The sequence below is a fragment of the Oryctolagus cuniculus genome, chromosome 12, assembly GCF_964237555.1.
Source record: "Oryctolagus cuniculus chromosome 12, mOryCun1.1, whole genome shotgun sequence".
Taxonomy (NCBI): domain Eukaryota; kingdom Metazoa; phylum Chordata; class Mammalia; order Lagomorpha; family Leporidae; genus Oryctolagus; species Oryctolagus cuniculus.
Window position 1 is genome coordinate 94,980,423 of NC_091443.1, and position 12,011 is coordinate 94,992,433.

Below are 12,011 nucleotides of genomic sequence, written 5' to 3' on the forward strand. Positions count from 1 at the left end.
TCCTAATAACTAAAGGACCAAGACAATGACCAAAATTTGTAAAGACTTGTTATGATACATGAGGGATCTTCAAACATTATATAAAACATACGTATTACAAAAAATATGCATGGGCTTAAAAAAATTTTACACTAAAATAAAGGTATCTTTTGAATCCATTTCCCATTAACTTTCTGAACTATTCTGATGAAGAAAAGAAAAAGCACGGTTTTAAAAATGAATCCTACCAGAGCAAAGGATGATGCTACATGATAATTTACAAGGGAGAAGCCAGCAGAGAAGACGCAAGAAGCCTAACGCAAAAAAATGCTGCCCTTCCTGAATTGCAAGGTGACTTGAAGCAGAGGAATGAGATTTCCTTTCCAAGTTAGAACAAATGCACACATTAGCATTAAGTTCTTTTTTAAAAAAGATTTATTTTACTTATTTGAAAGAGTTAGAGAGACAGAGACAGAGACAGAGACAGAGACAGAGACAGAGACAGAGAGGTCTTCCAACAGCTTGTTCACTCCCCAAATGACTGCCAATGGCCAGTGCTGAGCTGATCCAAAGCCAGGAGCCAGAATTTTCTTCTAGGTCTCCCACACGGGTGCAGGACCCCAAAGACTCAGGTCATCTTCTACTGCTTTCCCAGGGCTTAGCAGAGAGCTGGCTCAGAAGTGGAGCAGCCGGGACATGAACCAGCACCCATATGGGATGCCAGTACTGCAGGCCAACACTTTATCCTGCTGTGCCACAGCGCCGGCTCCAGCATCAAGTTCTGATAGGACCATCTCCTCGTCCTGAGGCTCTGCTCCATTCTACTGGAAAGACACAGTTTTACCTTCTAAGCTACACACAGATTTAGTGACAGCCTCCAGAGCACCATGGCTTGCTGTGCCACCCTGGCATCCCAGGAAGATCCCACAGTCCCAGCAGGAAGCACTCAGCTCCACCATGAGGCGGCACTCAAAAGTCTTCACCATGGGTGTCTGCAATCACAGTTGGATATCCAAGTGGTCACACAGATCCGAGGAACTCTGTTACATGTTTTCTGGCATCTGGAAACTCAGAAGTCAACTCAGTACATTTCCAGAGGCCAAAGCCTCTACACCTAGGACCAAGCAGCTCAGAACATGTCCTGGGGTGGGGGCAGTGAACTTCCCAAGGCAGGAAGTGTTCAAGTTGCACATAAAGTCCTGACCTCTGGTCCAAGATCCATTTGTGGGGATCTTGAGGTGACCTTAGTTATAAGGGGGCTGCTTGGATGCAACATTTCTATCAGGGGCCTTGTCTGGACCTTGATTGCCAGGCTCAGAGCAGGAATAGAGCAGGGACAGACTGTCCCATGAGTCATTTGCGAGCACAGTTCTCAATGTGTGGTACCATAGAAACACTAAGCGGAGCTGTGGGGACCCAGTACTGCTCAGAGAACTTGCAGGAGGTCTCTGCCACACAGCAGCATTCCAGTTCCTCTCAGTGCTCTAGGTCAGGGGTGAGGAGCCTTACTCTAGAAAAAGATACCAGTCCTAGCTAGACAAGACAAGAGGTCTCTAAGAAAATCGAGGAGCGTGATCACGAGACAGTATGACTAACTAGTCCACACAATCCTCAGGGAGCTGATTTAATAAGACATAAGTCTGCCCAGGTGCCCTGGAGTGTCACAGGATTATACCTGGACTGGTTAAAGCCAATGGGTTATATTCAGCAGCCAGGGCCAACCTCATGGGCATGCAGCCTACATGGTCACACAGAAACAGTCACACGGCTCGCTCTCTGAAGGGCCTGCACTGGGTTTAAACCTCTGCTGGTGGTGTCTTAAAAATCCTCAAAACTCTGTCTTTGAACTTGTGTTTTGTAAGCCAGTCAAAAGAGCATGAGTCTGAGCCAAGGAGGTAGGTGGAAGAAAGGAAAGAGCTTTATGTTTTAGTATCTTTAGTGGCCCTTTACCCCTGCCTTTGGAACAAGGTCCTCACAAAATTGTGCAGCAGGCCCAGTTAGCAGTGGTGAGGTAAACCCCTCCCAAGTAGCCAGCCACACTTTGAAGGAGGGAACTGAAGACTAATCAGGGATGGGCTTTTGGTATAGCGACTAAGCCTCTACTGCAATCCCCACAGCTCATGTTAGAGTGCCCAGGATCAAGTCCTGGCTGAAGTCCTGATTCCAGCTTCCTACTATTCCAACCTGGGAGGCAGCAGGTGATGGCTCAAGTACTTACATCCCTGCCACTCACATGGGAGACTTGGATTGAGTTCCCAGACCCTGGCTTCACATACCTTTCCAGCTGTTGAGGGCATTAGGGAAGTAAACTAACGCATGAAATATTTCTTTCTTCCTTTGAAATAAATAATAAATAAATTTTAAAAAGACTAATCACCAGGGACCTTGAGGACTCCTCAAACCCTCTGGTCCTAACCCTACCAGCAAATCTCCTTTCATACCTCAAGGTCCCTCTTAAAAGTCAGTTCCAGTCCCAGGGTGGCAAGGTACCCTCCTCAGACTCCCCCGCCCCCTGCCAACAGCTCAAGACTCCCCACTGGTGTGAACCAGGACACAAGACCTATGTTAACAAATCACAGCATGAGGCCACAGCATTAGCAAGAAGGGTCCTTAGTGATACAGCTCAAGTCCCTGTAGTTATTTATGCTCCACACACAGACAAGCCCAAAGACTAGGACCACTGGTTTTCTCCGGCTACCACCTCTCTGATACCCCAACTCTGGAACCGATGGAAGCTGAGGTTCCAACCCCAGGAGGGACACAGCTCTGGGGCAAGCAAAGCAGGATTTAAACTGGAACTTCACTGATCTTGATATATGGCCTAGGGCAGGTTCCCACTTCCTTTAACTAATATTTAAAAGGCTATCAGAAGTGCCTCCCTCATAGACCTTTGAAGAGAATTAGACAGGACAATGTGGTATAATTCAAAAAAACAAAAACAAACAAACAAAAAAAAACCTCTTGCTTCCCCTCCTTGTGTTGTTATTTAGAAATGAGACAAGGGTACCTTAAGAAGCCTGACAACTGAAAGTGCTTCATTAATGCTGATTCTGTTAAACATCCTTTCTTGTCCCTCCGACCTTTATTCTTGTGACCAGAGCCTTCATTAACCATCACTTCCTGTCCCAAGACGCAGCAGTGAGGGCACTGTTAGTTCTGCATATATCAAATACCAACCGTGACCAGGGACTACAGGAATGAAAGCAGAGAGATAAAGTCCTGCCCTGGACAAGCTCACAGTCTTGCATGAAATAGGTATACAGCAAATAAATGGTGATTAAATGGGTAAGTACTTTACATATATAAAGAGTGTGTAACAGAAATATTTCTGTAATGAAATACATCCAAAAGCTCTGGATACTTACCTCTGTCAGGGGAAGGAGAGAAAAGTATCACAGAAAAGGAAGACACCCATACGGGATGCTGGTACAGCTGGCGGTGGCTTCACTGACTATGCCATGGCTCTGCCCGCCCCACACCCCCAAACCCCCAACAACCCAGGCTGTTCCCACTTGTGATCAAGCTGTCTGTGTGCAGTCTGTGAAAATTCACCAGATTCTGTGCAAATTAATTCGAGCGCCCCATGCCCGTTTTCCTGCACACACACCTTACACTTCCGAACAACCTGGAGAAGAGAGGCCGTGAGTCAAGGTCCTCTTCTCAAGGACGCGACCAAGGCTACTGCTGGCCAGGGACAGAAAACACCCAAGACGCAACCGAGGCCATGGGAAAAGTTCTTCCTCTCCCAAACCCCGCCACCACCCACACCCACCAGGACTCCTGTCACTCTCCACCTCCCTTTCCTCTCCTCCACGCGGGTTTCTGCCCCTCCCTTCCTCACCTCCACACCTACACATCACCTTTTCATTCTCCCCCCTTCCTCTCTCCTCCCGCGTCCCCCTTGAGCCCCTCCCTCCTCCACTTTCTATCCCAACTACCCCTCAAACACACACACCCTCCCCGCTCTCTGCACCTCGGGCCCTACCCACCCAGTGACAGGAAGGCCACCACAACCAACCATCCACAGAAAGAGCTGAGTGGATATGAAGCCAGGAGCCAGGAGCTTCCTCCAGGACTCCCACACAGGTCTTCAACTGCTTTGCCTGGCCACAGCAGAGAGCTGGAACGGAAGTGGAGCTGCTGGGACTCGAACCAACACACATATGGAATGCTGGTACTGCAGGCTGCTTCACCCGCCAAGCCATGGCTCCGACCGCCGCCCCACCCAGGCTTTTCCCACTTGTGATCCCGCTGTCTCCTCAAACGCCTAGGAAAGCAGAGGAAGTGGCCCAAGGACTTGGGCCCCCGAACCCACACCGGAGTACTGGATACAGTACCTGGCTAGGGCTCCGGCCTGGTCAAGCACCGGCCATTGTAGCCACCTGGCACCTGGGCGGAGTGAGCCCACACACTGAAGATCTCTCCCTCACCGCCTCATCTATAACTCTGCCCTTCAAACCAGTCTTTAAATAGAAAAAAGTCGCGTACTTACTATGAGGTGTCAGAATCTTGGGGCAGGCTTGAACAGAGCAAAGAGGGATTCTTGGGGTTTCTCTAAGCTTCTGCTTTCTCCTCCCTGTGTGCAGTCTGTGGAAAGTCACCGGATTAGGTGCAAATTAATTCGAGCGCCCCATGCCCGTTTTCCTGCGCACACACACCTTACACTGCCGAACAACCCAGAGAAGAAAGGCCGTGATCAAGGCCTCTTCTCACGGATGCGGCCAAGGCTACTCCCCGCCAGGGGCAGAAAACCGGGGCCGTGGGAAAAGTTCTTCCTCTCCCCACCCCACGCCCAACCACACACTCACCGGGATGCCTGTCACTCTCCCCCTCCCTTCCCTCTGCCCCATGAGGGTTTCTGCCCCTACCTTCCTCGCCTCCACACCTGCACGCCACTTTTTCATCCTTCCCCCTCGCTCCCTCCTCCCACCTCCCCCCTACACCCTCTCCTCCACCTTCTATCCCAGCTACCCTTCACACACACACCCCACCCCCTCTCTGCACCCTGGGCCCCGCCTACCCAGTGACAGGAAGGCCACCACGCCAAACTCTCCGCAGGAAGGCCGTTTCTGTGTCTCTGGAACATGAACGCAGTCTTGAGGTGTAGTCTTCGGGAAGCGGCCAAAGCAAAAGACTGCACCTAGAAATTTCCAGAAGCCCAAGATAACTGATGCGGCCGCCTCAGACTGCAGCCTCATCTGAACCCGGCCTGAACCTGGGGGGCACTCACTGTGTCTCCTCAGGGTGGGCCACCAGCGTCGAGGATGGCTCCTCAAGGCTTGTGCCAGCGCTGGGCAGGAGCGGACACGACGCTGACTCCTACCTGAGCACCAGCACAGCTGCAGATGCGCCTGCGGGTGCACTTCCAGGTCACAGCGCCAGGCGCAGGCGCACTCCTCACTGGCCGTCGCCATGGCGCAACGGGACGCATCTGCGCACTGCGACATCCCACGTCCAGCGCCCCCAGGGTCACTTCCAGTCCCGCCCCTCCAGGCTTTACCCAGGCTGGGCAGCCGCTGGTGGCCCAGGTACTCTGCACCCCACTTCCCTGCTTCCTGGGAGTCCTCAATGGAGCTCCTGCCCCCTGGCTTCTGTTTGGCACAGCGCATGCTGTTGAAGCCGCATGGGGAGAGAAGCAACGCAAGCGGCATCGCGAGCGCTCTTTCTCGCCAGAGCGTCCATCTGGGGGATCACCCCCCAGGTGACTACAAAGGCCGGGGCTGGGCCAGGCCAAAGCAGATGCCAGGGAATTTATCCGGTACTCCCTTCTGGGTTCAGGGGCCTACGTCCTTGGGCCATCTCCCTCTGCTTTCCCAGGTACGTTAGCAGACAGCTGGATCCCACGGGGAACAGCTTCCAGGAGGGACCAGCGCTGTGCGGTAGCGGGTAAAGCCACCGCCCACAGTGCCGGCAACCCATATGGGCTCCGGTTCGAGTCCCGGCTGCTGTACTTCCGAAGCAGCTCTCTGCTGCGGTCTGGGAATGCAGCAGAAGATGGCCCAACTCCTTGGGCCCCTGCACCCATGCAGGAGACCCCGGGGAGGCTCCTGGCTCCTGGTTCCTGGCTTCAGATCCGCTCAGCTCCGCCCTTTGCAGCCAACAGGGTAGTGGACCAGCAGATGGGAGACCTCCCTCTCTCTCCTCTCACTCTGCCTCTCATCCTCTCCATGTGTAACTCTCGATGAAAAATAAGAAAGATCGAAAAAAGTAAAAAATTTAAAAAAGGAAGACATAGCTGTAAATAAAATACTGCATCAAGACCAACTACTAGAGTTTGTGTAGAATTTGATATTATATGCACTACATACCCTATTAACACAGAATTTGAAAAAGAGTTTAACTTAGAAAAGATTCTGGTACACATTCCTTCTCTTCTTCCTTACAAACATTCTGTCTGGCGTATTCTCTGACTCACGCATCAGGAAATCTTTGCAATGTATTTATTCAGACTCTTACGTGTCCACTTGCACAAGGACACGGAACACCTGTGACCTACACAGTTCTCCACAGAACACAGGTCTGCTTGCAAGTCACCACCCTTCACAGTCTAGCCCTGCATTTAACCTATGGAATGTGTTTGAAATGGGACAAATCCTATCTTCCACAAAGCAAGACAGAATACAGAAAGGCAGCATCTGAGGTCACTGTTGACATTTTCTACGTGCACGTTATCATGTTGGTACTTTTTCTCTCATTTCTCAATGTTAGATACATCAGCTAGGAGCTGCATCATAAGCAGCACTAGGTGTTGGCACTGTGGTGTTGTGGGTAAAGCTGCCCCCTGCAATGCCAGCATCCCATATGGGTACCACTTCCAGTCCCAGATGCTCCATTTCTGGACCAGCTCCCTCCTAATTGCCTGGGAAGGCAATACAGATGGCCCAAGTGCTTGGGCCCTACCACTCTTGTGGGATACCCAGATGAAGCTCCTGGCTCTTGACTTTGGCCTGGCCCAGTCCCAGCCACCACTGAGGCCATTTGGGGAGTGAACCAGTGGATGGAAGATCGATCTATCTCTCTCCCTCTCTGTCTCTCTGCCTTTCAAATAAAAAACCTTATCTCTTTTTTTTTTTTTGAGTAAAGTAGCAACACCAGGACTTGAAACAGGGAATACCATATGGGATGCAGGTGTTCCAAGCAGCTTCTTAATGCCATCCAACATCAAATACCTGCCCCTGAAGGTCTTCTTACTCAACTTCTCATTTCACATGTGAGGTTTACAACCTTTGTTCCTCTCAAAAGGACAGTACTGTACTGCCTATGTTAGAAAGGAAATCTAGCAGGTAAGCGCTGTGGCGTAGCAGGTAAAGCCACTGCCTGCAGTGCAGGCATGAGCCTCAGCTGCTCCACTTCCAATCCAGCTCTCTGCTATGGCCTGGGAAAGCAGTAGAAGATGGCTCAAGTCCTTGGGCCCCTGCACCCATGTGAGAGACCTGGAAGAAACTCCTGGCTCCTGGCTTCAGATTGCAGCAGCTCCAGCCATTGCAGCCATCTGGGGAATGAACCAGCAGATGGAAGACCTCTCCCTCTGCCTCTCTCTCATCCTCTCCTTCTCTCTGACTTTTAAGAAAATAAATCATTAAAAAAGAAAGAAAGAAGAAAGAAATCTAATCAGAGCAAGATCAGCAGTAACATTCCTGTGTCAGGCATTTGATAAGAGAAATGCCCCTACGTGTTCAAAGTGCCTCCCTGTATTCTCTCCATTTACTGAGTGCATGTATTGGTCAAACGACTGGTGCTTTTGAGGAGGATGAGCAGAACAAGAATAAGAGGCAAAGGATGACAATAATCTGCAGCAGGGCCATGGAACGAAGGTGGCAGAGAGGGAAGATTCTAGTCATACCAAAGCTATAAAGAGAAAAAGCTGAGTTGCTCCACATGCATGTAGAAACATCTAAAGGTACTCTGCTTTCTAGCCTAGGTAGGAGGCGTGAGTAACAAGAGCACCCATCAAAGAGAACACAGCCTTTTTTTACCTATTAAGACTGCTAACAATTACATAATAATGACCTGGAGTTCACACTACAGAATAGAGAAGCAGTGTGCTTCAAGACAGCACACTTGAGTCTTTTTGTTTTTTTTTTTTTTTTTTTTTTACAGGCAGAGTGGACAGTGAGAGAGAGAGAGAGACAGAGAGAAAGGTCTTCCTTTTGCCGTTGGTTCACCCTCCAATGGCTGCCATGGCCGGCACATTGGGCTGATCCGATGGCAGGAGCCAGGTGCTTCTCCTGGTCTCCCATGGGGTGCAGGGCCCAAGCACTTGGGCCATCCTCCACTGCACTCCCGGGCCACAGCAGAGAGCTGGCCTTGAAGAGGAGCAACCGGGACAGAATCTGGCGCCCCGACCGGGACTAGAACCCGATGTGCCGGCGCTGCAAGGCGGAGGATTAGCCTATTGAGCCACGGCGCCGACCATACTTGAGTCTTAAACCAAGGGTTCTAACATGATCCAGGAGCAACCAGGACTATAACCCGGTGTCCATACAGGATGCTGGTGATGCAGGCAGAGGGTTAACCAAGTGAGCCACGGTACTGGCCCCTCCAATCACTCTCGTAACATCTCCACAGTTCCCTCCTCATGCGTGTCCTCTCTCAATCCCTACTCAGTATAGATTCTACTGTCTGGCACTATCAGGCCCCCCACCAGGTGCCCAGTACTCATCCTCTCCTCCTCTGTTTCTCTATCACAGGAACCTTAAAGACCTTGATATGTACTAAACCCAACTCTCCGCCATCACCTCACCTCCACACAAAGAGCTGGCCATGGTTCAAGGATGCTACAAGGAACTGCATCCCCTGAACTGCAATGTCTCCATCATTAACGTTTTACCACATCTGTTCCAATCACCTTCTTTATCTAACTGCACCCATTCTCATTACTCTTAGAGAGCAAGTTTCTGACATAAGGGCTGATCTGCCCTATGTTCACCAGAGTAAACGTTCCACAAGAGAATATTCACCTCTGGAACCTCAGATCACTAGCTGAATAAGGAAACTGATACCACACTGTCAGTCCAATCTAGAGGTCCTCTGCACACGCTGTGCCTGTCAACAGCAGCCCTTGCACTTGCTGCCCAGCATCAAATGCGGCATTCCCTTGCTGTACCTCTTTTATTCTCAAATAGCTGCTCAGTGTTTCCCCACCTTTGTGATATTGACAATTCTCAAGAGTTCCAATCTTTCACTCTTTAGGATGTCCCTCAAGCAAAAACTGTAAAGGTGTCCTCAAAGTCAAACTCATGTTGGCATTTTATCAGAAAAACCTCAGAAATCACACTAACCTTTTCTCAGCTTTTCTCATCAAGAATCACATGATGTCAACGTATGTCACGACTGGTGAGGTTAACCTAGATCATCTGGTCACCAGATTTTCCTCTGTAAATCATAAGCATTTTGTGGGGAGATAACCCAATACTACACAGCATTCAATGTCTCATCAAACTTCTTCCCACCAACATCAAGATCCATTTGTAACTTCCATATGAATCAACTATCATTATGGTAGACGCCAAATAATGACTTGTTTTTTTAACTACCCATTTTACGGGGAGATAACCCAATACTACACAGCATCCAATGTCTCATCTAACTTCTTCCCACCAACATCAGGATCCATTTGTAACTTTCATCTGAATCAAGTATCATTATGGTAGATGCCAAATAATGACTTTTTTTTTTGAACTACCCACTTCTTCATCATTAACAAAACACCCCGCTGTAAAGAAGAAATTTTTCTTATCTCTCACTTATTCGTATACAACATCAACATTTACTTTAGTGCTGAAATTATCCAGTATCTGGCCAGTGTGCGCTCCTTCAAGCTAACTTCTGCATCTTCATGACACACCCTATCACTCTGAAAGAATTTTTTTTTAAGATTTATTTATTTATTTGAAAGGTAGAGTTAGACAGCCAGAGAAAGAGAGAGAGAGAAGAGAGAGAGAGAGACAAGAGAGAGATGAGAGAGAGAGAGAGAGAGAATGAGAATCTTCCATCCACTGGTTCACTCCAGAAATGGCCACAATGACCAGAATTTTGCCAATCCAAAGCCAGGAGCTTCTTCCAGGTCTCTCACATGGATAAAGGGGTCCAAGGACTTGAGCCATCTTTCACTGCTTTCCCAGGCACATTAGCAGAGAACTGAATCTAGCAGCTGGGACCCAAAGCGGCACCCATATGGGATACTGGCGCCACAGGTGGTAGCTTTACCTACTAAGCCACAGCACCGGCCCCTGAAGAGTTCTTCAATTCCTTAGAGAAATATATTTCCCAGGCTCATTACACATACCCTGCAATCAACTGTTCCTTCAAGGAACTTTGATTTCCCTCTTAGGAGATGACAGAATTTACAAATTCATCTAGCTATTTTTGATTGTAGACATCTTCCATGACCATTTTGAGGACTTCCCATATGCATGGATTTCAAACTTTTCGCATCAAAATAAACTTATCTCTTAATTCCATTTTCTACAAACTTTTAAAGTGGTGTCATATGCATAGATTTTCAGTATCTACATTTATATTCATGTTTTAAAAACCATGAATTTACTTTAAATTTCCAATTCCTGTCTGACATCTTCAAATTCTTTTTAATCTTCCTCATTCTATATTTATAAATTCCTTATCTGTCAATAATAAACATAGTTTGTTGTAACCTCAATATATTTACTTGGTTGCTCAATCTCCTGAATATATAACCAACTTCATTGGCTGCCTATGCAGCTCTCAGTCCCACTGCCTCCTTCACCTCTAGTCTGGTTGCCCACTCTTCAGCTCCTGTACCTGTCACTGCCTCAAAAGAAAGGGAAGGTAGGGAAATCCATGAAGAGTCCATAACAATCCCAAAATGGAACTCCAAATTTTCTCCCTGCAAACCTGCTTTTCTCTGAGTCTTCCACTTGTCAGTAATCCAATGTAATTCACTTCATTGTCTGGCCAAAATTGGGTTTGCTTCTTTTTCTCAGTATCCATCTAATAACACGCTTATTTGCTCTACCTTCAAGACTTAATCCAAGCATTGCTACTTCTCTCCAGCTTCAGGCCAACTTTTACAGCCCAAGTCTACTTATGCTGCTCACAAAGACTGCTTTAAGAGTCTCAAATTCTCTGCCTTGCAAGCCTACAATCTATTCCCCAGAGAGCAACCAGGATGACTTTTTTTTTAAGACAAACACAAACCAACGCACAGCCTACTCTACTGAAAATTCTCCATGGACTTAGACGTAAAATAAAATCCAAACCCTTCACCGTATCGTATCAGCTTCTTGAAGTACCCCTGCTACTTCTCCAACCTCACCCACCAGCTAACTAGCATCTGCCACTCAGATCTTTCTGTGACCCTCAGTCACCAGGCTCTGCCTCATGCACTCTGCGCTTGCTGCTCTCTTCCATAAACTGGGTATAGTCCCTCACATCGAACAGCTGTGCTAGAATGTCACCTCCCCAAGAGCCTTTTCTGACCTGCATTCAGTACCTCTAGCTCCATCTTCATACACTGCTTTTTTGTTTTCACAGCACTTAACACTATCTGTAGCGCTATAATGAGTTTTATTCAGTAGTTTAATGACTGTCTTCCATTATAAATCGTTATTCTTATAGAGACAGCGTATTGACCACACAGTATTACTTATAACACCTCATGAACACTGAATAAATGTTTGCTAAGCTGACACATTTACAGAACTGTGTATGGAATACTACATGAAATACAATCACTTGAAACTACGGACTCAGTATACATTCCAAAATAATAGGGTCAGCAACCACCAGCAATTTCTAGAGCATACCCTCAAACCTGAGATGTGCCATTAACAGCAGAATTTCTGCGATTACAGAATGCGGCAACTAAAGAGACATGAATACCAAGTCAACTGACAAGCTGCTGTCTGCAAAATATAAAAGGTGAGCAGAGAGCCACATGGAGAAAGTCTTTCTGAGCTGCCCAAATGACAAATATCTTCATAATAATATAAAGCTCTATCTGGAAGACATCTATAAGATTCAAAAATGCATACTCCAGTGGTTTGTATATG

At 47.9% G+C, this 12,011-nt stretch overlaps 1 protein-coding gene across 1 annotated transcript in view; it reads right to left on the reverse strand.

Moving 5' to 3' along the window:
* The window catches only part of LOC138844713 (protein sidekick-1-like), an 86,213-nt gene that overhangs the window by 17,858 nt on the left and 56,344 nt on the right, over nt 1–12,011 (reverse strand). Inside the window, exons 2-3 of the mRNA XM_070054418.1 lie at nt 5,000–5,119; nt 4,472–4,566 (exon numbers count right to left, since the gene is read on the reverse strand). Of these exons, the coding sequence (XP_069910519.1) occupies nt 4,481–4,566; nt 5,000–5,119 (206 nt within the window). The 3' untranslated portion in view covers nt 4,472–4,480. The remainder of the gene's footprint in view (nt 1–4,471; nt 4,567–4,999; nt 5,120–12,011) is intronic.